The 26,656-nt window shown below is 52.3% G+C and overlaps 1 protein-coding gene across 1 annotated transcript in view; it reads left to right on the plus strand.

Annotated features, from left to right (window-relative positions):
• Positions 1 to 26,656, plus strand: part of IQSEC3 (IQ motif and Sec7 domain ArfGEF 3) — a 104,880-nt gene that overhangs the window by 37,117 nt on the left and 41,107 nt on the right. Inside the window, exon 3 of the mRNA XM_058559087.1 lies at positions 18,185 to 18,452. Coding sequence (XP_058415070.1) covers positions 18,185 to 18,452 — 268 coding nt within the window. The remainder of the gene's footprint in view (positions 1 to 18,184; positions 18,453 to 26,656) is intronic.

Consider the following 26,656-nt stretch of genomic DNA (forward strand, 5'->3'; position numbering starts at 1 on the left):
CTCCCATCAGATCCCCAACATCCCTGCACCCAACCCTATCAGTGACCCCTCACCACCCCTTATCCCTTCCCTTTAACCAGGTGTCCCGCCTCCAGAGAGTGTAGTCCAAACCTCCCTGTGAGTTTCTCTACAAGAACGTGCCAAGAAAGAGACCGGGCTGAGGGCTAGCACAGTGTGGGTGGGTCATAAAGCCCTCTGGGCCACCCTAGGAGATCCTGGGCTGAGCTGTGGGGCTCTGAGACAAGCCAGGCTCCTCCGCACCGGTCAGTCTGGTTTCCCACCAGCTCAGCCAGGCTCCAGCTGCATCAGCCTTCTCTGAGGGTTTCTAGGGATAAGCCAGCTGCTCTGCAGGAGACGAGACCCCAGTAAGGAATCCAAACCAATCAAACAGATCTCAGGGTCATCAGGGCCTGTGGTGTGTGATCTCGGAGTTAGTCACGGAGGCTCCCTCACCTTCTTCCTCTGCACCCCGGCTGAAGCCAGTGGTGACCAAGGACAGCACATGTTTAAGGTCTCTGTCCCCTCCTTGTGCTCACCCCAAGCTGCAGGGCTGATCAAGAATCCCTTTCCTTCAGCAGCTGGGCTCATCCCCTGGGGCTGCAGTGGCCGCTGATCTGTATAAGCTGATCACCCACAGCCCCATCTGATCAGACATGTCAAGAGGAGCTGCTGCAGCTTGAGGCAAACCCTCAGCCCGGGGGAGAGGCACAGGGGTCCAGGAGGCAGCATGGTCCCAAAGAGGCAGTGAAGCCCCAGCCCCCCGGCAGATGGGTGCTAGGACAGCCTTCCGTAGCTACCTGTAGAGCAGCCTTGGGGGGATGGGGTCAGGAGAAACTCTGTCTTGGGACCCGGAGCCTGCCAGGGAGCAATGCTCCCAGCAGTGGGAAGACCCAGAGTTGAGCCAGCCTGGAACTGGGTGTCTGTAAGAGCGGAGGCCGAGCGGTGGGCATCAGGGACTGGGGTACAGTGGAGCGGTTATGAGGCTAGCACAGGCCTCTGAGGCCAGACCACCTGTACACTGCGCCTAGGTTCACACGCCCCTAGACAAACAACCTACGCTTCCCAGGGTAATTAGGCCCTCAGGTGACGGCTGGCAGGGGTGCAGCCAGAGCAGCCGGCCAGGGGGCAGCAAGTGCGTGCCAGGCTCTTTCTTCCCACTTCCCCACCTCCTCCGGCTGCTAGCTAATGACAGGCCTTTATTCTGGGGAACTGAATAGGCTAGTAATTGCAGCCCTACTTTCGATCCCACAGGCTCCCCTCCCTCTCAGGCTCTCAGGACATTCGGAACAATGACACTGGAGCTGGCCAGCCGCCTCCCAGCATCCAGCAGAATGGCAGCCCATTTGTCTTGGTGGGTGGCAATGGGGTCTGAGATGAGGAAGACTGGCTTCTATTAGAGTAATAGAAGGGAAGGGGAGACACAGGGAAGAAACAGAACAAACCCCAGCCCTGGGGAGGAATAGGGCACGGGTGGGGGGACACTGGGCAGCAGACTGAACTGACTCACACCCGGTTATTTGGTCTTTCCTTCTCACCCACCCCACCCTTAATTCAGGATGGAAGAGACACCAATATTTATTGAACATATTTATTGAAGATGCCAGGCATGTTGCACTAAACACTCTCAATATTTTATCACGCCTAATCCAGAGATAGCTGCTATTCCCATTTACAGACAAGTAATCTGGGATGGAGAGAAGTTTCGTATCTTGATAGAGGGACCACTGCTAATCAGTTCTGGGGCTGGAAGGTGAGCCCAGGTCTAACCCCACAATGCAACCTCTTCTCACAGAGCAGCTGTGAGGATTTTTTTTAGATGCACAGGAGAAATCCTTCTAGCCATTTCATTTGATCTTAAATAACATCTATTTTCCCTGATTATAAGTTATACTTACTAGTTGTTGGAAATGTGGAAAATACAGAAATATAAGGAAGAAAATAAAAACTGAATCCAGTCATATAGAATTAACCACTGTTAATATATTAGTGTGCAACCTTCCAGGGTTTTATTTTTCTAGGCACTGGGTTTTACATTTTCCCCCCTTAATAAAAAAAAAAAAAAAAGATTTTGTAGCCTGCATTTCCCACTTACTATTATAGTGTGTGCACGGGGGGAGCCTCCCGCCCTAACCAGTCCCTCCCGGTGCCCTCCCCCCGCTGCTGGCGCACGTGGCTCCCGTCTGTCACCCGCTAACCGGCCCACAGAGTGTGTGTCGCGGTGGCTGTGGGCGCCGCTGGCGGCGGCGCTCCTGACACCCTGGAGGAAGGGACACCCTTCCCAGAATGGCTGTCAGGGAGAGCCCTTCGTTAGCATCACTAGCGCAGCTGGCCGAGGCGTCATCAACGGCACAGCAGTGTTTACTCAGCGATTAGGGAGCAATTAAATTCTCAATCGATACGGTTTAGTCTTCAAACAGCTGGGTTCGGGAGCCTCGGCGTCGCGTGCCTGCTCCCGAAGTCACAGCCAGGCGCAGAGACGCAGGGAAGCCTGCCCCGCCCCCGGGGGAGGGCGGGTCGCTCTGGGAAGCCTCGGCTTCCCTCGCAGGCCCCGGCTGGGGCGGGGGTGGGGCTCTGCATCTTCGCGCCAGGAGGCCGTGGGCGGCAGCCGAGGCCCAGGGCAAGTCCAGGGGTTGGTGCCCAGAGGCCTCTGCAGGGGTTGGGGTCGTGTGCCCTAAGGCAGCACTGTGAAAATTCCCATGATGCTGTGCCCCGGAGTGGAGCCTCTGCAGACTGCGGGCCCAGGAGGTGTCCTGGGAGTTGAGGGCTCCCGTCTGGTGTGGGACAGCAAACCTGCACCAGAGTGCGGAGCAGCAGGGGAGGAGCGGTGCCCCTCCTTCTTGCTCGGGCTGTCTGAGCGGGTTTGCTCAGCAGTCGCCTGAGGATCTCCGTGTAGTTACGGCAGAATCCGCCCTGGCTGGGTGCTGCACTGAGGGTGACCTCAGCAAAGACGGCAGAATTCAGCCCCGAGCTAGAGAGATCCGTCCCCTGATGAACTGTGTGGCCTGTCGCTTTACCACTCTGCTTTTTGCCCCATCTGTGTCTTCCTGGCCAGACTCAGGAGGCACAAAAGACAAAATAGATGTCAAAATACTTTGATACCTTGGCCAGGAGTGTCCCCCCAATTCCAGAGAGTATTAGGGAAGCTTTGTCTTGTCAGGATTTTTGACTTTCTGTTCAGATCACTTTTCTCAGCTGGGATGTGAAACTGTGTTTGGAGTCAAGTGTTTGTCCAGGCCAATTTCCTTGTGTACTTTTCCCTCCCAGGCCTTGAGCCGTCCTTTAAGACTGGTCTCTGTGTGAGACCTGGGTTGTCGCCAGCAGGTACTTGGGAAACTTACCCGTCCGAGAGGCTGTGAGAGTGAGGCCAAGCTGGGGCCACCTTCAAAGAGCTGCTAGTTGGGACAGACAACGTCCTGTCAGCAGTGTGTCTCGAGATAGAGAATTCCTCCTCACTCTGTATTTCTATTCTGTGTCTCCCACCCATGAGAGAGGGAGAGAGAATTCTAGCTGTCATGCACTGAGCACTTGCTATGTGCTATATAATTTTCTTATTTAATTCTCACTGAAAACTTATAAAATATTACTATTCCCATGTTCCTGACAAGGAAACTGAGGATGGGAGATGATGAATGACTTGTCCAAGGGCCACATACCTGGGAAATGGCAGAGCTAGGACTTGAACCAAGCGTCTGTTGCAGCTTCTGCCACCAGAGTCGGATGACAAAAGAAGGGAGGCGTTTTCAAGCATAGGAAGTAACAGTGTGGTGGGGGTGTGAACAGCGGCTCCCACTTCTACACCACAGGAAGGGGGCTGCTTAGGTCAGCTCCTCCCAGAAAGCCTGCTGGGTGTTCAGGGCCTGAGCCTTTCTTTCCTGCCCCTTCACCCTGTGCGTGAGGCTGTTTGCGGACTCCAGGCAGCGTTAGGTCAACACATCAGAGTGACCATGCTGCAGAGACAAATCACCAAGAGAATACTTTCAGGGGGAAAAAAGCTCTAGGCTTTATTATTTAAAGAAATAAACATAACTAAAGATAATACTTCCAGAACAACAAAATGGAAGATACAACAAGGAATGTCTAGCTATCTCTGTTCAGTTGGCGTTCATTAATGCAGAGTTTTATCCAATTTTCTGGGAAACAAATTCTTGTTTTGTTTACTGAAAACTTCTTGTTTGAGTCTCTTGGATAGTCTTTTTTCATTCCTAGAAAGAGTAACCTCTCTTTGCACGCCTAGAGATTTTTCTAACCTATTTCCTGTGTTTTTTTGTTTTGTTTTTTCCTCTGAAAGGTCATCTGTACCTATTCATTTATCTTTTTTTTTTTTTATTGATGTTTTAATGGTTTCTAACATTGTGAAATTTTGGGTTGTACATTTTTGTTTGTCCATCACCCCATATATGACTCCCTTCACCCCTTGTGCCCACCCCCCACCCCCACTTCCCGGGTAACCACAGTCCAGTTTTCTCTGTCCATGTGTTGGTTTATATTCCACATATGAGTGAGATCATACAGTGTTTGTCTTTCTCTTTCTGGCTTATTTCACTTAACATAATACGCTCCAGGCCCATCCATTCATTTATCTTTTAACCAATAACATGACCATGAAAATAATTTATACTTTTGGTAAGTGTTCCTGATGTTGACAAAAAGGGTTTTAAATCCGTTTCATCAAACCAAAGAAGAGGAAATAATCTTAATCTTTAGCAAGAGTGATTTAATCAGATCAGGCATTTTTAAAGACTTTACTGCCTTTGCGAGGCCTTGGAATAGCTTAAGAAAGGAGATTTTTAGAGATTTCTTTTGTGACAATTAAAAAAAAAAAAAACAAGAAAGATAGCTGTCTGTGAAGGAAGACTGGCGTGTGTGCCTGTCCAGGCAAGGGAGAAGTGCTGGGGGGCAAAGAGAAGGGGTCTGTTGATTTTGAACTACAGGATGTCAGCCAAGGGATGCACCAGCCCTTTATTGCACAGATAGGAGACTGAAGACTGGGGGAAGCCCCCTTGCCCAAGGTCTCCCAGCTGGTGAAGTGCAGAACAGGGTAGAACCCAGGCTTCCCGACGAAGCTGGTGCTGTCTACCACGAGACTTAGATAAGGCATGCGCTTCTCTGTGCCCCAGCTTCCTCAGCTGTAACGTGAGGGTGAACTGTCTAATCCGCAAGGCCCCTCTAGCGCTGATTCTATGAGGACGCCCTCTGCCTTGGCCAGGGATGGGACATACACATGGAGAGACCAGGAGCATTGACAAAGCAGGATGAAGGGCAGGTGTGTGGTATGAATAGTAGACTTGAGAGGCGGATGGGAAAGGCAATGTTCCAACTAGTCCGAGCATGTGGAAGAAAAGAGAGGCATTGGGTAGGCCAGTGCATGGGGTTTTTCTTTCTCCATTTTACTTATTGTTAAAACAAAAAAGGAAGTTTTAAAAAAGGAGGAAACCCTCACCTCCCTCCTAATCCTACAAGCCTGGCACGACCGCCTCCTCTCGTTTTCCCTGTCCCCACGCATCCTGGGCAGTGCAGCCTGGGCACTGGGATGTAACCCCTGGAATGCCACACGGGAGAGCCTGCTACCCACTCTCCTTCCTCCATGCTGGCAGGTCAGCACTGGTCCTCATCTCGGATACAGTTCCTTTCACTCTAAGGACAGAAATGACGCAAAATGAGGGAGGGTTAAGCAGAAAGCCAGTCGTAACCTTAACAGCTAACGTGTGTTCGGCGTTTTCCAGGTCACAAGCCTCCTTCCCATCCTTTCCCTCATTTGATCCTCGCACAACCTTAAAGGTCACAGGGCCAAGAATTATTGTGTTCTTTTTATAGACGAAGACATACTCAGAGAAGAGGAGCAACTTGTTAAACAAGTTCCCGAAGGGGGAGGCTGGCAGGGGTTCAGACGAGAGCCCAGGCAAAGAGAGGGGCCATAGTGAGCTGGGACGTTGGCCCTGCTTCTGCCTTGTCAAGGTTTGAATGTGTTGCCTCAGGGGCCACCAACCACACAGACTGGCAGGATCTTGGTGTGGTCACCAAGTTCTAAGCCCAGGTGACAGTTCTGCAGGTTCAGAGAATCAATTAGACTACTCTGAGCTCCTCGGATTCCAGGGGCACTGACTCACCAGAAACAAAGTCATGAGACTGATGTATTAGTATGATTTACTAATTCACAAGAAATGATCCTGGTGAGCAAGGTGTTCATAATTACTGATCAGTAAAGAACTTAAAAATATGAGAGTCCCCTTTCTTCTCAAGGGCAGAGGGGCGAGCACCAGATGACTTTTATAGAGTCGCTTCTAGGTTGGAGAGGAAGAGAGAGGTGAGGAGGTGGTAAAAGAGTGCCCTGGGCTAGAAGATAACTTCAGGAAGATTTCAAGGAAGCACTAGAATGTGGAGCAGTTGAGAGCATAGAAAGAGCAATTCAAATCCAGGGTCAAGTCCTGGCTTGGCCACTTACAAACTCTGTGACCTTGGTTAAGTTACTTAAGCTTTCTAATCCTCAGTTTATGTGTCTGTAAAATGGGAACAGCAATAGCACTTCCCTCTTAGAGTGGTTGGGAGGATTAAGTGAGATGATGCATGAGAAGGTGTCTGGCATATAGTAAGCACTCAACAAATGCTAGCTGTCTTAAAGCTGGATTTGTCAAGAGCTGAAAGGGAGAAATCAGTCAAGACCCAGGAGTCCTGGGAGAAGGGGTCTAGAAACTTAGGTGTGACTGGGAAATGTTTAGAAAGAATGGGCTGATGACTTCAGGGGGTGGGGTTCTAGTGGCAGAGCCCCTGGTATGGCAAGTAGGAGGGGACACACTACCTTGCATGCTGTTCATGGTCACTGAGCTGTGCCCTTGGAGAGAGGGCCCAGCTGCTTGTTTGGATGGCAGGCCATGGGCGTGGAGGCAGTCTCTCAGGTGTTTCTGTTCGAGCCTAGCCCATGACATATGGAGTGTCAGCTGGAAAGAGCCCAGTATCCACGAGAGAGAGACTGAGAACTGAGGGACTATTTTGGGAAAGAGATCAGAGAAGCTAAAGGCCTAGATGAATGCCAGTGAGCAGGGCAAACAGGCACGGAGAGGAGATTTTCTAGACATCAGGGCAGGAGAGGCAATGATGTAACCGAGCCCCAAGCCATCCCAGCGCAGGCCAGAATGAGAATCTTCTTGCCAGCTGACAGTTAGACTGCCTGCTCTCCTAAGAGGCGGAGACAGTTTAACTCTCGCAGGGAAAGGTGGCACTGACTCCTGCCCTGCCTGCGGGGGAAGGGGTCCCCAAGCTGGGATCTCTGAGGCTTCTTCCCAAAGCCAGTGTGTCCTACATTGTCCCTCCCTCCCAAACACTTTTGGAGATGACCCGTGAAACCCACAGGCATATGGGAAATGGCATGGCCATTCTGATACTGTAAGCTTGTGAGTGGTTTTTGCTGCAGCAAGAAAGATTGAAGCTAGACATTAGGAAGGACTTCCAGTAGGAAAGCTGAAGATAAAGAAGGTGACTGTAGGGAAACAGGTAGGGAGTCTTGCTCCATAGTAACCTGATGGATGTCCAGAGCGATGTCCTACACTACTGGTAATTCTGCCATTTCCACCTCTTGTGTCACAAGACTCCTGTTTTTGGCAAGCACACAGCTGACTCCACAGGCACCTGTAGGCCATCAGAGATCTTTTCTCTGGTGTATGGTGAACCTGACCCTGTGAGGAGCTGGGAGGGTATCCTTCCCTGGAAATGACATGGGGCCAAAGGCATATCTGCTCTGCTGTGCCAGGTAGGGCTGATCTGGGTGGGAACAGGAGGAGGATGAGCTGAAGGGACTTTACAGCCACGAGAGTACAAAACACCCAGGTGTGGTGTCCTGCCCTGCCTCTGGGAGGCACTGTGTGCCCATGGTTTATGTAGGTCACCATCATAGGGCTCTCGAGGGACCCAGGAAGGACAAGAGGTCTCTGCTCTCCAGGGAGTAATGGCTCTTTAGTTAGAAGCTGGGGAAGCACAACTGGCCCAGATTAGCGAGGGAAACCACATTTCCTGAGCATCAATTAGTGTCAGAGGCTTTATGGACATTGTTTTATTAACTCTCCCAGCGAAATCACGTGGTAGGTATCCCACTTTACACATGAGGAAACAGGCTCAGAGAAGTTAAGAAACTAGCCCAATGTCACACAGCCTGTGAGTGTTTGGATTTTAACCATGGTTTGTTTTGTCTGGTTCTTTTTTTGTGTGTGTGTGAGGAAGAACAGCCCTGAGCTAACATTCATGCCAATCCTCCTCTTTTTGCTGAGGAAGACGAGCCCTGAGCTAACATCTATTGCCAATCCTCCTCCTTTTTTTCCCCAAAGCCCCAGTAGATAGTTGTATGTCATAGTTGCACATCCTTCTAGTTGCTGTGTGTGGGACACCGCCTCAGCATGGCCGGAGAAGTGGTGCGTCGGTGCACGCCTGGGATCCGAACCCGGCCGCCAGCAGCTGACTGCGCGCACTCAACCACTAAGCCACAGGGCCGGCCCCTCGTCTGGTTCTTAATCTTGTACTCGTTAAGCTCTGCTGCCTCCCAGCCCTTATTACCTTCTGATAAGCTTCTCAGCATCATCTCTAACTCAGAGCTTCAGAAATTGTACCTTATGGGAGAGTCCAATATTTCTCTGTTTAAAGAGTTCTAGCACAAGACACCAAGAACGTAAAAAAAATGATAGCTGAAGTTAAAGGACCGTTCTTTATTCTGAAATCACATCCTTCCTACTTTTCATATTCTTTTATAATATTACAGGGAAGCTGAATGGTGCTGTTGCTTTTTATTTGCTTACTTAACAAAATAGCATGTTGGAAATCCTAAAAAGGAGAAAGGTGGTTGCTGCTTACATAGGGCTTACTGAGCATTTTACATACATTACGACCTTAATTCTTTCAGAGAGAGGAAAGTGAGGCACGAGGAGGTTAAGCAACTTGCCCAAGGCCACACAACAGGTCAACGGCAGAGCCAGTTCAAACCCAGCCAGTCTGGTGCGGCGTCCACACATGTAACTGCTCCAGTGGCACCCCTAATCAGGAGCTGGCCAACACTACCTGCGGCCCCGTGTGCTCCCTCCCCCAGGAACCCCAAAGCGCTTACACCCTGGACCTGGCTCCCAGCCGGCTCGTGGGCTGACGCTTCTCCTGGCTATACCTCTCCCAGCATCACCCGTGTGGCTCCTGACGGTCACCACAGTCCATTTGGAGATCCTTACACCTCCGGGCCACAAAGGGTCAGAAGCAGGGGATCCTTAAGGAACAAGTTCATTTTCTTTCTTTCCTTGCTGAAATAATGGGCAAAACCCAGCTGCGGTCAGACCCCTGCCATCTTTCCAGTCCTGCCAGCACGGAGTTGCGGGGCCGTCACCCTTGAAGGGGCTTCCTGACCCCTTTGGGGTCTGCATGTCCCCGAGCGTTCCCGAGCCTCCCTGCGAGCACGCAGGCAGACGTGCTCCACCAAGCGGCCCCAGTGCTTGCGGCAAGACAGGAGGACGTCGGCCCTGGGGACAGGCCAGGGACCGCTGAGCACGAGTGCAGGACAGGGTCCTCCGAGGAGGGAGGAGGAAGACACGGGTATCCAAGGCTTCTAAGGTGCTCTTTCTGCAGCTAGGCACAGGTGGATGTGTTTCTTTATGCCTCACGTGTGTTATTGACATTTGTGTACGGAAAGTAGTTCATAATGAGAGGACAGTTACATCGACAGCGGAGTTCGCTGGGCCGTAGCTGGAGGGCTGCTGGAGCCGCTGCGCGACGCCTCGGGCGCGTGCAGGGACCTCTGTAAAGGCGGCGCTTCCGGAGCTTCCTCTGAAGGTGGGTGAGGTGAGAACGTCAGGAGGGGCGGCGTCTCACTGGAGGGGCGTGCGGTGAGCAGACCTACAGGAGAGAAACTCGGACGTGTGTCCAGGCGCAGGCAGCCCCGTGTGCACGGGCTGGAGAGGCGTGCATTGGTGAAGTTGGGTGCGTGTGCCCGGGAGGGTCAGGGATGTCCTCAGAGCTAGAGCCAGGCCCGTTTGTGAGAGAAAAAAATGCTCAAAAATGTCAGCATTCCCGTGGCAATAAGATGGCATTAGTCAGTGTGGCCAGCGTGGGAGCCTATGAGGGAGGTGTCCTGAGGAAGCTTCTAGACGAGGCCTCCCTGAAGCCTACCAGGTGCTGATGTTCTGCCGTGGGGTGGGCTAAGCAGGGAGGTTGCCCCGTGGGACGTCTGGGGACAGTCTGCATGAGCTGCTCCTCTGGCCCACCTTGGGCGAGCACCCTGGGTATTGTGGGCCTGGGTATGGGGAGGGCAGAGCCGAGAGAAGCGCTGCGACCCCTTTGACAGGAAGACCCTGCAGACAAACCAGACCAGCCAGCAGCTTTTAGAACAGCTGTGAGACCAAAGCCTGCAGTCTCCATGGAGCCAACAGGAGAGAGAATAACTTATACTCTCTCAGGGCCCTTGGGAGATGGGAGGGAGAAGCATCTGTCACAGCCAATGAAGTCAGAGCAGCCTGGAAAGCCACAGCTGCCTTCCTCCAGGGCTTTCTATTCTGAGGCCTGGCTTCCAGCTTGGATAATGGAGGTCAAGGAGCCACAGGCTGGGGGAGGTGCTGGCACGGATTACTGACACAGGGAGGCAAGGGGAGGCTATGCTGTGTCCCTGGGTGTTGAGGGCGGGGGAGCCAGAGCCCGGCCACTGGCTGGGGGGTGTGAGCAGGGATGGTGCTGTGTGGGCCCAGGGCCCCTGCAGAGGGAGGGGAGATGGAGGGAGCTGGGCCTCTGCCTCCTTCCAGATATCAAAGCATCTTGCTCAAACTGTCCATTTTGGGATGAGGAAACAGAGGTCCAGAGAGAAGCAACTTGCCTAAGGCTATACAGAACGCTGAGGGCAGAGGAGAGGCTGGACCCTGACTCCCAGCCCAGTGCTCTTCCGCCACCTCCAACAGCATTTTCCAGCCTGACCTGTGAATCAGCACAGAGTGAGTTTGTCTCTAACACTGCCCCTCTGTTCACCTCAACCCTCCCAGCCCCTCCTGAGACCCCAAAGGACGCTTGGCTTCCCTTGCTCAATGCCTTTATTCTGACCATCTAAGATCACTTTATTGATTCAGACAAGGGAGAGAAAGCAGTGTTTTAGTAAAGGCTGAAAAATCTTGAGATGTGAGGCGTGTTGTTAGCTTTTGTCTGGAAAATGCCTGGTTTCTTTGTCCCAGAAGAGCTTTAAGAAGGCTAACAGAGGTTGGGATAATCTGGTGCAATTGGTCAGGCCCTCTTGGGGAATCTTCTGGCCTGAGGTGTCCTTCAGACTTCAAAACACTCCTAGCAAGGCCTCTAGTAATTACTGGCCTAGCCATTGCACAGATGGGAAAACAGCCCCCCGCCCCACCCTACCCCAGCTGCCCACCACCGTTAGCACTAACAAGCCCCTCAGGGCCTGGGCCTCCAGGCTCCTCCTCATTCCCTTCTCCACCTTTGTGCCCAGGGCCACCACCCACGCCAGCCTCAGGTAGGGGAGCGTGGGCCTCGGTGCCCCCTCCCCTGCCGTCTTCCCCTCCCCCAGTAGAGCCCGGGCCCTCTCCTGGCTCTCACACAGCTCTTCAGTTGCTCCTGTCCCCTCCAGCTCCTGGCTGTGGGCAACATGGCCTCGCAGGGTCTGCCTGGGAGCGCAGGGATGACACCCACTGCCCCAGCCTGCTCCCTGCGTGAGAGGGATGTGGGTCCTGCCCGGTGTCCCCTCTCCTTGCCCAGTCCTCAGAGAAGGGCTGTATTTCTCATGGTGGCCGGCAGACAATCTATGAGGTCATTTCCTCTTCATCACTCTCTTGGAAAGGAGATATTCACACCCCCATTTTGAAAATGAGAGAACTGAGGTGTAGAAAGTTTACGAGGACTCCATCAGTGTTGAGGACAACGGTGGCCAGTGTCTGAGAGCTCTGTGGTCTGTGGCACCCACAGATTTCCTCTGTATGGCTAGAGCTGCCTACAGCCCTTGGCACAGCCCTCAGCCAATGGGAGGTAATCTGTGATCATCTCTCCATAAAAGTGTTTTTAGCCTGGGTCCATGGAGTCTGTAAAGCCTCTGAACGTGGGGGTAAAATTTGGCGTGTATGAAGTAATGTGCATTTTTCTGGGAAGAGAGCCCAGAGTTCTTATCAAGGTATCTGGAGCCCAGAAAGGCTCTGCAGGTCTTGGGGCAGGGAGACCAGGGTAATCCTGGCTGTCAAGAAAAAGGAAGGAAAGAGACGAGCTGGTTCCGTCACTGACTGGGCTCTCCGGGAAGCACTATGAGTTCAGGGTGCCGATTGTTTACTTGGGGTGCACTTGGGATCAACACCCACGGAAGGGAGGGCGGGAACACAGTGTGTGGTGAAGGGAGATGTCACATGTGACGGAGGTCCAACAGAAGCCTGCCAGTCCCACGTGAGCTCTGGAGTGAGAATGACAGACTGGTCAAACCCGCCCCACACTGAGTCAGGGGGCTGAACCTGTATATCCCCACCTCCACCAGGGATAGGATGCGGACAGCCCTGGGGAGGACATGACTTTGGGCCATGTAGCTTTCCGCAGCTGAGACAATCTCTGAAGAGGCTGATGGGGCTGACAGCTGAAGGCGGTCTCCAGCAGCACTCCCAGAGCTGGGCAAGAGGTCACCCTTTGAAGGAGGGTCTGGGTAGTGCATCACCAAGGCCACCCCAGTGTCTCTGCCCTTGGGAAAATAGTAGAGATTAAATGATAGCCATCCCTCCATCTATCTATTCATTTAACATTTATTAAACATGCCTTCTGAGCCAGCCCACTGTGATAAGCACCTGTGATAAAAAGGTGTACATGGCATAGTCTAGTGGAGGAGAGAGACACATCAATGAATAATTAGAGCACAAAATCATCATTGTTGAAATAGCAGCAAGTGCCAAGACTTACTAGAACACATTGGAGGGTGGGACTGACTCTTCCGGGGGGCAACGAGTGAGTCCTGAAAGAGCTGACGAGGCGGAGGAAGGAAGGGTGGCAGGGTAGGAGCACAAAGAGGAGAGGGCGTTTTAAGGCGGGAGGGAGTCGTGTGAGAGGCACGGTGGTCTGAGAGGGCTTGGCAGATGTGGGGAGAGTTTCAGTGTGGACAGATGGGATAGGTCAGTTGATGGAGATGAGGCTGAAAAGGGAGGTTGCGCTAAGATCATGAATGCTCTTGAGTGCCACACTGGTGGACTTTATCCCAGCAGTACTGGGAGGTCACTGATGGGTTTTGAGCAGAGAATTGGCATTAAAGCATCTACATTTTAGGAAGTCAACTCTGATAGCAGAGATGATAGATAGTCCGGAGTGGTCATGGAGTCCCAGGGGAGTCATATATGCTCAGCAGGCCCCTAACATCCCTCTAAGCACAAGCCGGCTTCCCACATGAGTGACCCTCCTCTGATGTGACATTCAATTCCAACACACAGGTCATACTGGTCCTGGGCACATGCAGTATTCCTCCTAGCAACTGCTTGTTCCCCCAGTTTCTCAAAGACTTTCATTTCCCATACTCCAATCCTGTGTTGTCATGCGTGGAACAACCTCTGTGGATGGCCTGGGCCCCTGTATGTGTATCAGGCTAATGTCATATGGGCACAACCAAAGCTTTCTAAGAACTCTCTCATTTTGGTGCCACCCACATTCTACTTTTTACCTTCTCAAACGGGTGCCCCAAACCAGGGAAGGTTGCCATGACTAGCATCTCCCTTATGTCAGCAGTCACCCTAAGTTTCTCCAGGCTAGTGGGCTACCATTCCAGGAATTTGTTTCTGCAGCCAGATATGGAGCCCAAGACAGCTAAGGTCACCAAGATCCCCCTCCAGGAGCTCACGGGAGGGGCTCACAAGAAGCTATGCAGGTCACAGAGTGAATCCCAGCCATGTGATTCCTGTCCAAGTGCCAGGCTGCCTGAAATCTGACCCACTAAGGATGGCAGCTTCATGATGGGAGGTCAGCCCAGCAAACTCTGGAATCTTAATGGACATAGCCTGTGTCTTGGGAGGGCTGATGTTCCGGGTGCCGAAACAAGGGACTTCCAGTTCCGTAAGAGACTAGATTGAAGTAGGTGGTCTCTAAGTTGAAGCAGATGGTCCTTCCAGCGATGACAGCCTAGGATGAATATTCTAACCCTTTCCTTGGACCCTTTTTATAGATGGGGTGCAGAGAGGGAAACAGAGGCTAGGAACATTCTGTTGATGCTTAGCCAACAAATAGAGGTTCTGAGCACTCGGGCCTCCACTGCTCCCTGACAAAGTGCCCAAAACACAAATCCATACAATAGTCACTGGACAAATGCCCCCTGGGGCATGCCCCAGATTGTGGTAGGTACAGCCAAGGGGCCTGCCTATAGGTGGTGAATTGCACAGATTCCTCAGAGGCCACGGATCCCATGACTTGGTGACCCCTAAGACCAAGGCCCTCTGCTGTGTCATTGCTCCAGTGGATGGAGAACAGGGATGGGAGGAAGCCTCAAGGAAGCCAATTCATCTTCACTTACCTCCCTAAAGACCCTGGGAGTTAGTCTGGAGGAGTAGGAAAGACCATGAGGTATGATGAAAAACCCTATTGCTTTAGTTTTGTGAAGGTCAAGGAAGCCTAATTGTTGAGAACCCATGTAGGAATTCTCTGTGCTGTTTTTCTTGGAATTCCTTTGGGACTCCATGCTTTAGGGTTCCAGCTCAGAATACAACCACCACTGCCATCACTGTTTATCAAGGACTCCTGTGTGCCAGTCACTGTACTATGTTCTCTGCAAGCTGTATGTATTCCTCACAGCAACCTTGCAAAGGCGTTATTAGGGTGCCCATTTTGCAGATGAGGAAATAGAGCCAGAAGCAGGTTAGGTAACTTGCCCAAAGTCACATAGTAGGTAGCAGAAGCAGGATTCTAATCCAGGTCTTCCTGACACCAGAGCCCACTTTCTTTGCCCTCTACTGTATAACCTTAAACTTTGCCATGTTGATGATAGCAGTCCTGGGTCTCACAGCCACCTTCTACCACACAAGTCTGTGAAGAAGTCTAAGGAAGGAAGGCAAAGAAAGGTCGTCTTTTCAACACTTTTCATCAGATACCTGGGAGGGCCACAGTCTCTCAGGTCCCTGTGCACCTACGTTGGCGAAGGCAGAGTTGGCTCCACCAGCCAGAGAGCTTGGAACCTTGGGGCTAGTGGGCCTTGGTGGACTGGCCTTGACACTTGAATCCGAGCTCCCAGAATGTCCAAGCTGGAAGGGTCCTTAGAGATGAGTAAACTCCCCTCATGTGACAGGTGAGGAAACTGAGCCAGGAGGAGGACATGAATTACCCAAAGCCACAGAGCTAGTTAGAAGCATTGTGTGTGCATCAGCGTGTGTCTGTGTGCATGCGCACGTGCGCACACGTGCTGGAGATGTCAGTGGAGGGCCTCCTACCTCCCAGGCCCTGTGAATGAGTCCAGGTGAGACAGCCTGGGAGCCTTTGTTCGTGTCCAGAGGGGTGGCCCACAAAGAAGGCTATTTTTTAAATTTGTTTTGTTTTAACACAAGTAGTTTATTTGGGACAAGGTGACCCCCAGAAGTGTTGACTGGGGAGCAGGGGATGAGACACAGAAGAGAAGGAAGCCAGTGCAGCTTCATTAATGACCAGGTCACTGCTTTGGCCAACTGGGGCTCAGTCCCACCGGAGATGGCATGGAATGTGCCGCAGAGTTGTTCCACCCAAGGGACGACGAAGCTGGGATATTTATCCACCAGCCTCTACCGTCATTGTTGAGCGCTGCTGTGGAGGGGCATCAACTCCCCAGAACCTCTTGCCAAGCACACTCCAGCAATCAAAGAAAGCAAGGAGCTTTTTTTTTTTTTTTTTTTGGTGAGGAAGATTAGCCCTGAGCTACCATCTGTTGCCAATCCTCCTCTTTTTGTCGAGGAAGATTGGCCCTGGGCTAACACTGGTGCCCATTTTCCTCTACTTTATATGAGTGACGCCTGCCACAGCATGGCTTGACGAGCGGTGCGTAGGTCCGCGCTGGGATCTGAACCTGCAAACCCAGGCCGCAGAAGCAGAGTGCACGAACTTAACCACTACACCACCGGACCAGCCCCAGCAGGGGGATATTTTTAAAGGTGTTTGTAGCCCTGATAGCCACCAGTTCTCTAAGAGTCTGGAAACCTTTTGGGGTGAAGAGGCCTTGGGCATCAGTACGAAGGACAGTCCAGAGAAGAGTTAGGTGAGACTGAATGCTGCCCCTCAGGCCCTGAAGGCAGGTTGTCCGAGGAGAGGGCAGGGGCTATTTCTATGTGCCCTGCAGGAAGAATGGACGTGTCCTATAGCAAGAGGAGTTGAAGTTAGATCTTAAAAAGAACTTTTTGATGATACTAGTGAAAAAAACATCAGATATCTAGAGCTTGTCCAACTCTCCAGCTTGATTGGTGGCCACACAAGAAATGATGGAGCAAAGAAATAAGCTGTAGCAAGGAGGGTTTCCTTAGGGAGTTTGAGGCTCCTTGTTGCTAGGCTGGCCAGTGAGCTTGCCTTTATCGGGGGAGGGGAGCAGGGGAGTGCTGGGAGGACAGAGGGAGGGTGAGCGAAGAGAGGATTCTTCACCCCACCCTGGTTAGTCTAGCACCAGGACGCTCCAAAGGTGGGTGGAAGGGACCGGAGGAGGTCTCTTCTCTGGCGTGATTTGGGGCGTCTTACATGGAGGCAAAGCCGTGGAAGAAGTAAGTCCTCAGGTTGCCCAGCTCTCCGCCCAGGGCCACCCCACCTCCCAGGCCCCTGCTCCTCATCTGTAAGAAAGGGAGATTAGAAGCTAGACTAGGTGACCTTAGGGTCCCTTCCAGTGCTGACCGTCTATCGCTGTCTGCCGCAGAGGCCGTCCTCATGGCCTTGCCTCCTTTCCAATTCTCTCATCAGCAAATGCTCACTGAGCACTTACTGTTTGCCCAGCACTAAGTGGGGAGAAGGGAACAAAATAGAATATGGGCCCTGGCCTCTAGGAGGGGAGAGATGGGGAAGAACAGTCCACACTTACTGAGTGCTTACTCTGTGCCAGGGACTGTGCTAAGCAACCTACATACACTGCCTCCTTGACCTCTCACACAACCTAACACAGTCGGTACTGGTACCTCCATTATACAGGTGAGGAAACCAGGGCTCAGAGGAAAAGCAGCTTAACCAAAGCCACTTGGTAGAGCTTGGACTTGAGCCCATGCTGTGAAATAGACAGTGACTCTCTTAGCACAGCCCCTAGTGTTCTGGCAGAGAGAGCAGTGAAAGCAGGAGTAACCCCGGAAAGCTTCATGGAGGAGGTGGCTTAGCTCTTGGCTTTGAGGGAGGGGCAGAACTTGGAGGCTGGCAGAGGAAGGTTGCAACCTGAGTGCACTGACTCCCCAGGGCAGGCTGGGCTGTGGCGGCTCCAGCTAGCAGGTATTTTCTTAGAGTCAGAGGTGGGCAGCAGCTATGGCTCAGCCTGCTGGTGGCTCCAGCGGGGAGAAGAGGGGCCAGGGAAGAACAGATGCTTCCCTAAACCCAGTAGGGCAAACACCCTCCTCTTAACAGACCCAGCCCCAAAAAGCTGGAGTCCCCCCGCCTTGGAGGGGCTGTATGCCCAAGCTAGGCCTATGACATTACTCTTTCCCAGACTCATTTGGGCGCTCTGAAGATGGAGCTGCTGCAGTGTGGATCAGCTTCTTCCCAGTTACCTAACCCAATGGCCAAGGAGCCAGATCACTAATAACTACCATAGTTAACCCTGATACATAGCAGGGACTGTGAGCCAGGCACAGCTTTAAGAACTTTAACTAACTTAAGGCTTCCAACACCCCTATGAGGTAGTACTATTGTTATGCCCATTTCAGAGATGAGGAAACAGAGGTACAGTGAGGTTAAGTAACCTGTTCAGGGTCCCACAGATAATAAGAGGCGGAGCCCGGATCTGAACCCAGGCAGTCTACTCTTTCCCACTCTGCCATACAGCTTCTAAGCAGAGGTTCATGAGCTCTGCTCATAGCTCCTTCTGCCCTCTGCCTGGGACATCCTCCCCACATTCAGGTTCTCCTCCTTGCTTGGGGCTCTTCTCTTCCAAGACAGCCCCTCCCTAGAGGGGACTGCAAGAGGCACCCCCACCAGCCCCCACCCCTAGAAAGGCCCATTGTGCCCGGTTTTCCCCCTCCCATACTCACACGCACTCCGTCCCCTCCCCCAACCGAGCCCCGTTGCCTTTCGTTCACAGTGACGGCTCCTGCGCCCAGGCTGGTGGGGGCATGGAGGACCCCGTGGTGGCAGCGGCGGCGGTGGCAGCCGGCAGACCCAGTGCCCCTGCCCCGAAGGCTCAAGCCCAGGAGCTGCAGGAGGAGGAGGAGCGGCCGGGGGCGGGGGGTGCCTCCCCGCGGGCTGGCCCCAACCCCATGGCCTCCCCCGGCCCGCAGCAGCCTGCCCTGGCGACGGCGCTCTGCTCCCACACCCCTGCCGAGCTCTCCCTTGACCTAAAGAATAAACAGGTACCCAGGGCCTCCAAGGGGGGCGGGAAGGGTGGTGAAGGGGCCCTGCCTTCGGGAGCTGTCCAGGGTACCAGGAATCTCCCCAGTTGGGCTGTCCTCTGCTGCAGGCATACCTCTTTTGCCACTAGTTCTCCCAAATTGAGCTAAGTAATCTGCCGTTCCCTGTAGCCCGGTTCCTCAGGCAACCGGCCTTTACATGGCAGGGGTCACACTCTTGCAATGCTAGGCCCTTAGGCAGTGTGTCCAGGGCTCTGCTCCTCTCACCATGTGTGGAAACCTAAACTGCCCCACAAACCTCTTGGCAGGTGGCCCATTGTTCTCTGGGGAAGTCCCCACCTCCATGTGCTGTTTAGAAGAGATAGCTCATCTTACACGCCCACCCAAGGGGCAAGCCCCACGCATAGGCACACACAGGCTCAAATGAAGTGCAAAGACAGTGGTCTCCTTCAAGTAGACTGAGGATTACCAAGATTAACCCAGATTGGGGAAGCCCAAAGCTCCTCTATTGGGGAACAAATCCCATTGAGGGATTCTAGGCCTCCATCTTCCATGGTTTGTCTTGACAATTAAGAGACCCGAAGGAAGATCTGTAAGTCTGTGTGTGTGTGCATGCGCATGTGTGCATGCACTTAGAGAAAGACATCATGACTTGATATTGTTAGGAAAGAGCATTGAACTTGGAGCCATAGACATGGGGTCCAATCCTGGTTCTTACTGTAGTTAACTCTGTGGCTTTGAGAATGCCAGCGAAGCACTCTGGGCATTGGTTTCCTCATCAGCAAAATTGTGAATTAGACCTTGAATCATCTCCAAGTTCCCTTCTAGCTCTAGAATAATGTGGGTTCTAAAGAACCACTCTTTAAGTCAACAAACAAAGTGAGTCTTGGGAAGGGAAGCCAGTAGAAAGGTCACTAAGACTGAGTCAAGCCAAACCAACCTCATTTCTTTCTTTTGGCATCAATGCCAAGCTACTATCCTGGCCAACTGTGGGTGGAGCATCTGGCTTTTAGTAAAGTATTTGACAGAATCTCCCGTGATATCTATGTGGACAAGACAAGAAGTGGATTAGACGACAATATAGTCAAATGAGTTGTTCTCAAACAGAATTCTCAAAAAAGTGTTGATTTTTCTATCAATGCTGATTCCTGGGGCGTTGAATTGGGTGCTGTCCTTGGTCCTGTCCAGTTCAACCATCTTGACAAAGCACTGCTTTCTGATGACACAAAGCTAAAAGGGGACAGCTGATAACTTGATGATATAATCCAAGACTTTTAAAAATCTCATTGGGACAGAAAGATGGTTTAAATGAAATAGGGAAAAATCTAAAGTTCTGCTCTTAGCTTTGAAAAGCCCATAGCATTAGTATAAGATGGACAGGCTTGGTCCTGTGAGAAAGGCCTTAGGGCTTCACTTGACTGTAAGTTCAAGATGAATCAACAGTCGTGAAGCAGCTGCCAAAGAAGTGAGTGCAGCAGCCATCACAGATGGGTAGATAAAGCCCCCAACATGAGAGAGCGGCTGGCCAGAGCCCCATGCTGATTACTGGTCAGGGCCTGTCTGGGAGCCCATGCTTGGTTCTGGGGGCTTTCTTAAAGAGGTTCTGAGGTTCTCCTAAGAAGGAAAACAGGACTGGATGGAGTCGTGTGGATAAACTGTAGACATGAAAACAACAATAAGGAGGAGGAATGGACATGTGAAGAAGGGATTAGATGTATTTTCTATTATTCCGGGCAAAAATAGTGGTACTAATGTATGAAAGCTATAGGAAAGGAAGCTTTTAGCTCAGTTAACGATTAGAGCTGTTAAAAATATAGACTGTCCTGCTTGTGAGGCAGTGAGTTCTGTGTCACCAGGGATGCCCATGCAGCTGCTGGAAGACAGTCCATCTGGACATGACAGTGTGATGTGGATGGTCAGTTGGCCCAGATGAGAGAGACTCTCAATTCCACATGACTGCTCCTTGAGGACAGAGACCATCTCTTATTCATCTCTGTACCCTTCCCCCAGCGTCTAGCAGAGTGTCTCAGACATAGTAAGAGCTCATTGAGTGAATATTTTTTGAATAATTATGATGCGCCAAGCAACAAGGGAATGGGGTACCAAAAAGCAAAAAACATGGTCCCTACCTGCCCCCCAAAGAGATTGCAGTTCAATTTAAGGAGTATCCAGCTAATAACACCAAGGGAAACTCATGCTTTGGCTTGGGCAGGAGGTTAATTTAATTCTGACTGACTAGGTGGGATATGGAGTGCTGTACAGGATTCTGATTGGTACTGTGGATGTAATTCTAATAGATGGGTTTGCACGTTGGGCCAGCAGGCGTAGGGCTGGTGAGGTTGATAGAGGAGTGACGGGGCCCTCGACGGGGCTTGACTCTTCCTTGAAGTCAGGCACATGACTTGTTCATCATTATATCCCCAATGCCTGGTGTGAAGAAGATGCTCGATGGATGAAAAGGGGAAAATAATAACTCAGTGACTGAAGGGGACGGGAATGGGCTTGAAGCCTGCAGCCAAGATCTGACTCTACTTTAGGTTTCTTTGAGATCTAGAACTTAATACTCTGAACCTGCGATCCCCGCCAGTTGCACAAATCCTGCAGTCCTTGGACCAGAAGGAATCTTGGACCATCATCATCTCCCCAGTCTACCAACCTGCCAAGCCTGCGCTGTCAGCCAGTCCAGAATCCCAGGTGTTTTCCCTGGCTCCTCTCTCTCCCTGGCACCTCTCCATCCCCAAACCCCACGGATGCTACCTTTTAACTATTTCCCAAATCCCACTCTCTCCTACCAACCCCCATCCTAGTCCAGGCCGCCATGATCTCTTCCAGTGCCCTTGGGGACCTCCTCTAGGTTCCCCTGCTTCAAGCTGTGCGTCTTCCAACCTCATCTCCACTCTGCAGCTGAGTCCTCCTTATATAAAGAGGACATCTGATCATGGTGTTCCCCTGTGGGAGAGCCTTCCAGGGTTCCCCACTATGTGGAGGACAGACTTCTCCAGGCCCTTCTACCAGCCCACATCCTGCCTCGCTCCCCTTCAGGGTTCCAGCCACTCCTATTTGCCTTTCCTGGAATCTCCACGCCATCCTTTGCCTCTGGGCCTTCACATATTTTATTTCCTCTGCTGGGAATTCTCCCCACTTGTCCCCCAATCAGCTTCACCTGGGTGATCTCTACTCCTACACCCAGGTATCCCCAAGCCTGGGTGTGTGCTTTCAGTGAGTGCTCCACAGCTGACCCTGTGCCATCTGGTAGCTGACCCACTCACATGGGCAAGGACCATGTCGTTCCCAGGGCTGCCACAGAGTTGAGCAGGTTGTGCAACCTCTAGGGGTGCCTTTCACTTCACAGTCTCTGAGGAGCTAGCACTCCCTAGAGCCGTGCACTGGGTGCTGCCCTGCTCCTGCCCACTATTGTTTTCCTGCGCCCAGCACAGTCCCTGGTGCCTAGGAAATGCTCAATATTGGAGGAACACAGGAATGAAAGAACGAACGAACGAATGAATGAATGGATGAATGAATCAGGCCCGCCCCAGGTTTCCCCGTTCTCCCAGTTGCCATGCACCCACTGGCTGCTTCCCCAGCCCCCTGCCCATAGTCGCACAGTGAGCAGGTCCTCCTGACAGCTTCTCTCATCCTCTGCTCCCTGTGCCCTCAACTCTCTCACTTCACTTCACAGTGATCCTTAGGGCTACAACCTTGGGGGATGGGGAGGGAACATGCAGATCCCTTTAGGGGACCCTTTAGGAAAGTGGCTGTGGCAAGGATATAGAGGAGACCAGAGTGATTTCCTAATTCATTCGGGTTCTCCAGGGAGTTTGTATCATTTTCTATGCCACTGTAGGGGAGCAGCCCGTTGGAGCCCAGCTGAGATGTGCAAATTGCATAGCTCTCTGTGCTGTCCAAGCCAGGAAGCATGGAGCTGTGGTCAGTAGCGTCCAGGCTCTGCTCTTCGAGTCAGGGTCCTGGGTGGAGGCCATGTTCCCTTCTGGAGAGCAGCCCCTTCCCCACAGATCTCCACACCCCGAGCCTCAGAGTCCGGCCTCATGGTGGGGTACCTCTCAAGGGGAGAAGTGGCGGCTATGTTTCCCACTCTCTGGTCTTCGGTGTCCTCATTTGTGAGACGAGGGGTTGTACCAGCGTGTGTCCAAGGCTTCTTCCCACTCTGAAAGTGAGAGTTCTACCACGGGCGTGGAGGGCACCAGGGGCCCAGCTACAGAGGATGGTGGTGAATGAAGGTTGCACCAGGGGTTGTCCATCCGCTCAGCTGCATTCAACTCAGGGAGCAGCATTGCACCGCTGCTCTGTCCTGGCCCTTTGCGAGGCCTGGGGACACCAAGATGCAAGATACAGCCCCAGTCCTCAGGGAGCTCACGTTCCAGCAGTGGGTGCTGACAGGCACCCAGCACTAGCGAGCACTAGCAGCATTAACTACGTGTCGGGCACAGTGCTAAGCATTTTCCATGCATTGTCTCCCCAGATCTGCAGAGTATCCCAGTGAGCTAGTTACTGTTACTATCCCCATTTTAGGAATGAGAAAACTGAGGCTTAATGATATCAGGAACTTGCCGAAGGACACATTCCTAGGTGTGCATTGCCGGTGCAGCCAAGACTTGGACCCACGGTCCGTGATCTTAACCCAGTGCCTTCCACCATCTCCTCCATTCCAGGGAAGAGGTGGGTTCCATGGGAGCGGTGCGCAGGGCACTGTGGGGGCACTGGAGAGGGCAAGCAGCCCAACCTGGGGTTCAAAGTCGGCCTCCCAGAGCCACTCGACCTGAGGGAGTCTCTGTGACCTAGGAGGAGCTGAGCTTGTACTCCCCCCACTGCTACCTGGCTGTGGTCAGGAGAGGTTCCCAAGGCCTCGATGCCCTGCCACATTGAGCACTTTCTGTATTTCGGACAGTGGGCAGGGAGGTGGGCACACAGAGAAAACGCAGGGGTCACAGCCCTACCCCGTACAGGCTGACCTCTCCTGTGAGCGGCCCCAGCAGCTCCAAAGCTCCTGTCTCCTCCCCAGACTCTGTGCTCCTCAGCCTCACATGAGGTTTGTCTTGCCAAATTCTGCAGGCTCATACCACGTAATGCTTTAATGTGCTCAGTGGAGAAATCTCAGATCAGGGGAAATCCTTGCTTACATTTGAAAGCCCCCCGGGCCTGGCTCCCCCAGGTTCCTCAGCACTGTGGCCCCACAGCTAGCTGCTCTTGCCCCCCTACCCTGACTCGGCAGCCATCTCTCAGCAGCCCTCATCAGGTTCAGCTGCTGCAGCAACCTGAAAAGTGGGAGCATGTTCTAATTAACACTGAGAGGCCCATTAGAGAGACAGAGCCTCCAAGCCCCCCTCCACTGCTTCTTCTGGCAGGAGCTGAGAGATTGCTTTCTTGGGAGGAGGGGAGATCACAATTACCCATGATTCATGGGGTTTAGAGAGAGGTGAGCAGAGCTGCTCCTTGGCCACTGGGCTCAGAGACCCCTCCCTCCCAGGGGCTGTCCTCTCCTGCCACATCCATCTCTCTCAGCTCTCTGGCCTGGCGCTGGTTAAGAACAGCGTTAGGGTGGATGGGTGGGCCTGGCTGGGGTAGATGGAGCTGACCTGGGGCACTGCTGAGTCCCCAAGCCCTATGAGAATGGGGGGAGGGGAATGCATGGGAGAGGGAGAGAGAAAGCGTTTGACTCCAAGCCCAGATCTAAAAGAGAGCCTGGATTTTTATTTCCCCTGGGGCGTAGGAGAGAGTTCAGTTTAGTTCATGTCCGCAAGCATTTATTAAGCCCGAACCACGGATCTGGCTCAGCGCCGGGCACCAGGGATGCAGAGACAGATAATACTCTCCTGCCTGTGAGGTACAGTCTGTGGGTGCTGAGAGAGCATTGAGGGTGGGCTGCAAAGGATAAGGAGGAAGCAGTGGGGGACATTGCAGGTTAGGGGTGCAGCAGGCACAAGGCTGGAATAAGTGGGAGATGATTATGTTAAACGGATTGGAACAAATGGTGAAGATCCAACAACTGAATTCCAATACCATAGTGAGCAGGTGCTCCATGCCAGGCACTGTGCTGGGTGCCCTACATGGATCAGATGATGACTAAGACACACCTGAGGCCTCAAATAACTTGGGCTCTGTTGGAGTCTGGGGGAGGGGCAGGGGAGGGAAGGATGGGTTAGATAAATATCACGAAGATTAGTGGAGAAAACTGAGTGTCAAACAGAAGATTGAAACAGCATTCTCTCCGGGGGCCCAAGGCAGGGAGACCAGCTCTGGTTGGGGGGTTGAGAAGGCTTCGTGGAGGAGGCACATTTGAGATAGGTCTTGAAGGAAGGGGAAAAGTTTTACCTGGAGGAAAGGGGATGAGAGTGGGAGTTGAAGGTGGGGAGAACACTGCAGGCTGAGGGAAAAGGCTGAGCAAGTGCTCAGAGCAGGAAAGCCCAGTGTGGGCTGGGGGAGGAGCGGGAGTCAAGCTGGTGTGTTACATGGACTTCGTGCAGCAGTAGAGGCTGGGCGGTAGGCCAGGCCAGATTGCTCAGCATCAGAATGCCAGGAGGAAGCATTTATACTTCTTTTGGGCAATGGTCTCCAGCAGCAGAAGCCCTGTGTTTACATCTGTTCTTTGGGAGCGCTGATCAGGGTAATACAATGTAAAGTTGATGGCAGGGGTAAGAAGGAAGCAGAGAGGCAGTGAGGAGGCTGCCAGAGTGGTCCAAGTGGGGAAGGAGTCAAAGAGAGCCCCACGTGGTGGCAGTCTGGTGGAAAGGTCAGGATGATTGCACAAGGTATACCGGGGGCGGTGGGGGGAGCAGCTATAGGACTTTGAGGTTGACAAATGCAGAGGATGGGGCAAAGGAGGACCCAAGGACAAATGCATGGTTCCCTGACCGGATGGCCTCACAGCCAAGGTGCTGTTAGGCAAATAAGGAAGTCAGTAAGAGCTGGTTACAGTGAGGTGGGGAAAGACAATGGCTTTGTACAGGGGGACAGAGGGACCCACGTTCTGGTGGAAATGCAGGTCTAGGATCAAAGCCTGGAATGGAGGCTTGAGCGTCATTCACAGAATCATCATGTCATCAAATAGCTACCACTTACTGAGCACTTACTATGTGCCAGCTGCTATATGAAATAATTTAATCCTCACAACAAGCTACAGAGTCAGCAGGATTAGCCTCATTTAACAGATAAGAAAACTGAGAGTCAGAGATGTTCAGAAACTTGTCCAAGGTCACCCAGTAGGGTGGGGGTAGATCTGAGACTAGTATTTCCCCTATGGCTTGCTCCTCAACCCATTGAAGTAGAGTGAATTGTGACAGTGGACGAGCTTCCCCATCAAGAGATGAGACGATATTAGCCTGTGGGACATCTGTAGAGTTGCCACAAAGGCTCTGCCTGAGCTAGCTCCCTCTTAATCAGTTGCGAATTATCAACTACTGGGGGCTGCTCTAACGACTTCCAACGTGGAAGTCATGGAAGATGTGCAGAAGTGCATAGGAAAAGTGCATAGGAATACAGGATTAAGGAGCTGTGTGGAGACAGAAAGACCAAGATAGACTGGGTCATGAGAGCTGAGGACAGAGTTTCAAGGTGATGAAGATATCAAGAGCTGCAGAAAGGAGGGAGGAGGAAGGTTGAGGATGGGCCATCAGATTTAGTGATTAAGGGTCATTGGTGACCTTCCTGAGAGTCGTTTTAGAAGACTGGTGGGAGAGGCAGACTGTGAGGAGTCAGGGCCTGCGGAGTTAGACTGGTAGTTGAGCATTTGCTCATGGAGTGAGCCAGAGAGTGTAGATGAGTCCTCCAAGAGGTTCAGTGGGAAACAGAAAGAAAGAGACTGGGCTAGGGCGCCAAAGCAGGGAGGCCACGCAGAGCTGTGTTTTAGCCTGGGGAGATCTAGGAGGGCCTGTAGGTAGCAGAAAGGGGCCAATGCCAGCATGGAGGTTGGAAAAACAAGTAAAAGAGAGACTAGAGGAGGAAGCAAACTTACAAAGGAGGCAAGAGAGGGTGAGATCATCAGCTCCGGGAGAGGAAAGTTACAGGTGAGATTAGAAAGGTTTTTGAGAGTCACGAAGATGACTTTGGAATTAAAAGATAATTTATTTAATAAATATTCCTTGAAGGCCTACTGTGTGCTGGCCACTCTCCAAGCCCTGGGGATAAAGCAGTGAACATGTCAGGCAAAGTCCATGCTTCATGAGACTTACAGTCCAGCGGAGGACCTGATG

Source organism: Diceros bicornis, chromosome 17 (assembly GCF_020826845.1).
Source record: "Diceros bicornis minor isolate mBicDic1 chromosome 17, mDicBic1.mat.cur, whole genome shotgun sequence".
Lineage (NCBI taxonomy): Eukaryota > Metazoa > Chordata > Mammalia > Perissodactyla > Rhinocerotidae > Diceros > Diceros bicornis.